Raw genomic sequence first — 2,018 nt, 5'->3', positions numbered from 1 at the left:
CGGCTGGGTCGAGGAACCTCCGGACCGGCCGGGTTGAGGAACCTCCGACGAGAAGGCGTCGAAGGATCGGTAACCGAGCAGACTGAGGAAGTTCCAGAGTGGCCAGGCCGTGGAACCTCCGGCCCGGCCGGGCTGAGGAACCTCCGACACCGAAGCGTCGGAGGATCTGCGATCGGGCGGAGGATCCAAGCCTCCGACCGGCTGAGGCCTTAGACAGGGGACATATGTGAAGTTTGTAATGTGAATTTACACAGATGACTTAGGGCCAGTAGATTGTAATAGGAGAATATACTGGAATATTCCCCCACCGTCACGGGGCATTTTTGTAAATGTCATTAGGTCGGTTTCTGAGCCCTATATAAGGGGCGTGATGCCGTCTTTAATACAAGAGAGAGAGCATTCATTGTATTCACCTACTGTTGAGTTTACTGTTCATTACCGTTCAGTCTCTCATGGCACCGGGTGAGAAGGTTCTCGTTTCACCGTGTTGCTGAGGAGTGCAGTGCGCTACTTCCCAACATTGGCGCCCACCGGGGGGCCTCGAAGGATCACCTGCGATGGCTGGAAAGAGATCAAGTACCACGAGACCTCGGACGGAGCCCTCCAGGAGAGGAAGGCCGAGAAGGGCTGTGCGGAGCGCGTATGCGACCGTGGAGGAGGAAGGCTCTGAGGGTGAGCAGCCGGAAAACGTGCAGCCGGAGCCCGGCCAGGAACCTCCTCCCGCAACAGGGCCGGCACAACCCACGGCCACACAAGAGCTCCAGCTGCTGCAAGCGCAGCTGCAGAACCTTCAGCAAGAGCGAGACCAGATCGCTGCAGCCTACGCCGCCAGCCAGGAGGCAGCGCTGGCAGCAGCGCAGACAACTGAGATCAGGCAACAGCTTTCAATCTTGCAGGCAGAGATCCTTAGCATGCAACCTCCACCTCAGCCGACGATCCAGCCCACAGTTCTGCCCAGCGCCGGTCCGACGGTAAACGTGCAGCCGGCAAACTACGGTGGCACGCTGCGGAGCACATTGGACCTTCGTTCCCCTCTGTCAAAAGGATTGCAGACCTCACCCTAGCCGACAACCTACAAACCGATCACGCTCCCTAAGTTCAACGGAAAAGCTGACCCCCGCCAATTCCTGATGAATTTTGAGGCAGCTGTGGCTTCGGCTGGAGGGAATGAAACTGTGATGGCGAAGTCCTTTGTGATCGCGGCCGAAGGGAATGCCTTGTCATGGTACTCGATGCTCAGGCCTGGATCGATCTATTCATGGGAGAACCTTCGTGAAAAAATTTTGGCAAACTTCCAAGGATTCACTGCTGAGTCACTAACCTTCACGGACCTATTCCAATGTCGCCAAAGTCAAGGAGAAGCATTGCGGGAATACTTCCAAAGGTTCGTGCAAACCAAGGCAAGAGCACCCGGCGTGCCGGAGGAGGTTGCCATTGAGGCAGCCATTAAAGGCCTTCGCATAGGGCCATTCGCAGCTCACTTGGCCAGAGAGAAGCCGGCGTCCATGCACGAGCTGTACCATGAGTTCGAGAAGTATTGCAGGTCGGACAACGACTATCGCAAGAGGTTGGAGGACCAGAACCTCCAGAAGAAGCAGGGCAATGACAGAAACTCGCAGAAGAGGAACCTTAGCCAGGATGAACGCCGGCCGTAGCAAGAAGCTGGTGGGCACATGATGAACATTGAGCAACCAAGGAATGACAAGCCAGAGCATAACCGTCCCCCAGCAGAACCGCGAAACTCAGAACGTGGACCCAATCAAGCCGGAGGAGGAAGTCGGAACACAGGATGGCAAAAGAATCAGAAGCAGCGGCCGCGGAAGCAATATTGTTTCTTCCATGGAGAGGAGAAGGGACACTCCACCAGAGATTGCCCAGATGCAAAAGAAACTCAGGAGAGGATCCAGAGCAGGTCAGCTCCACAACCTCCGCCATCGGTCGCTCAGCCCCGGGAGGTGAATCACACATTCCCGTAGACCTTCTACCACACATATGTCGGAGGATCAGGACAGCAGCAC

General features: G+C 56.1%; 1 protein-coding gene across 1 annotated transcript; it reads left to right on the top strand.

Annotated features, from left to right (window-relative positions):
* LOC110431669 lies at positions 1,179 to 1,655 on the top strand. Its single transcript, XM_021450966.1, has one exon. It carries the CDS (start codon positions 1,179 to 1,181, stop codon positions 1,653 to 1,655), a length of 477 nt encoding a protein of 158 aa, XP_021306641.1.

Source organism: Sorghum bicolor, chromosome 1, assembly GCF_000003195.3.
Source record: "Sorghum bicolor cultivar BTx623 chromosome 1, Sorghum_bicolor_NCBIv3, whole genome shotgun sequence".
Classification (NCBI taxonomy): domain Eukaryota; kingdom Viridiplantae; phylum Streptophyta; class Magnoliopsida; order Poales; family Poaceae; genus Sorghum; species Sorghum bicolor.
This window is presented reverse-complemented; position numbering and strand designations above follow the sequence as displayed.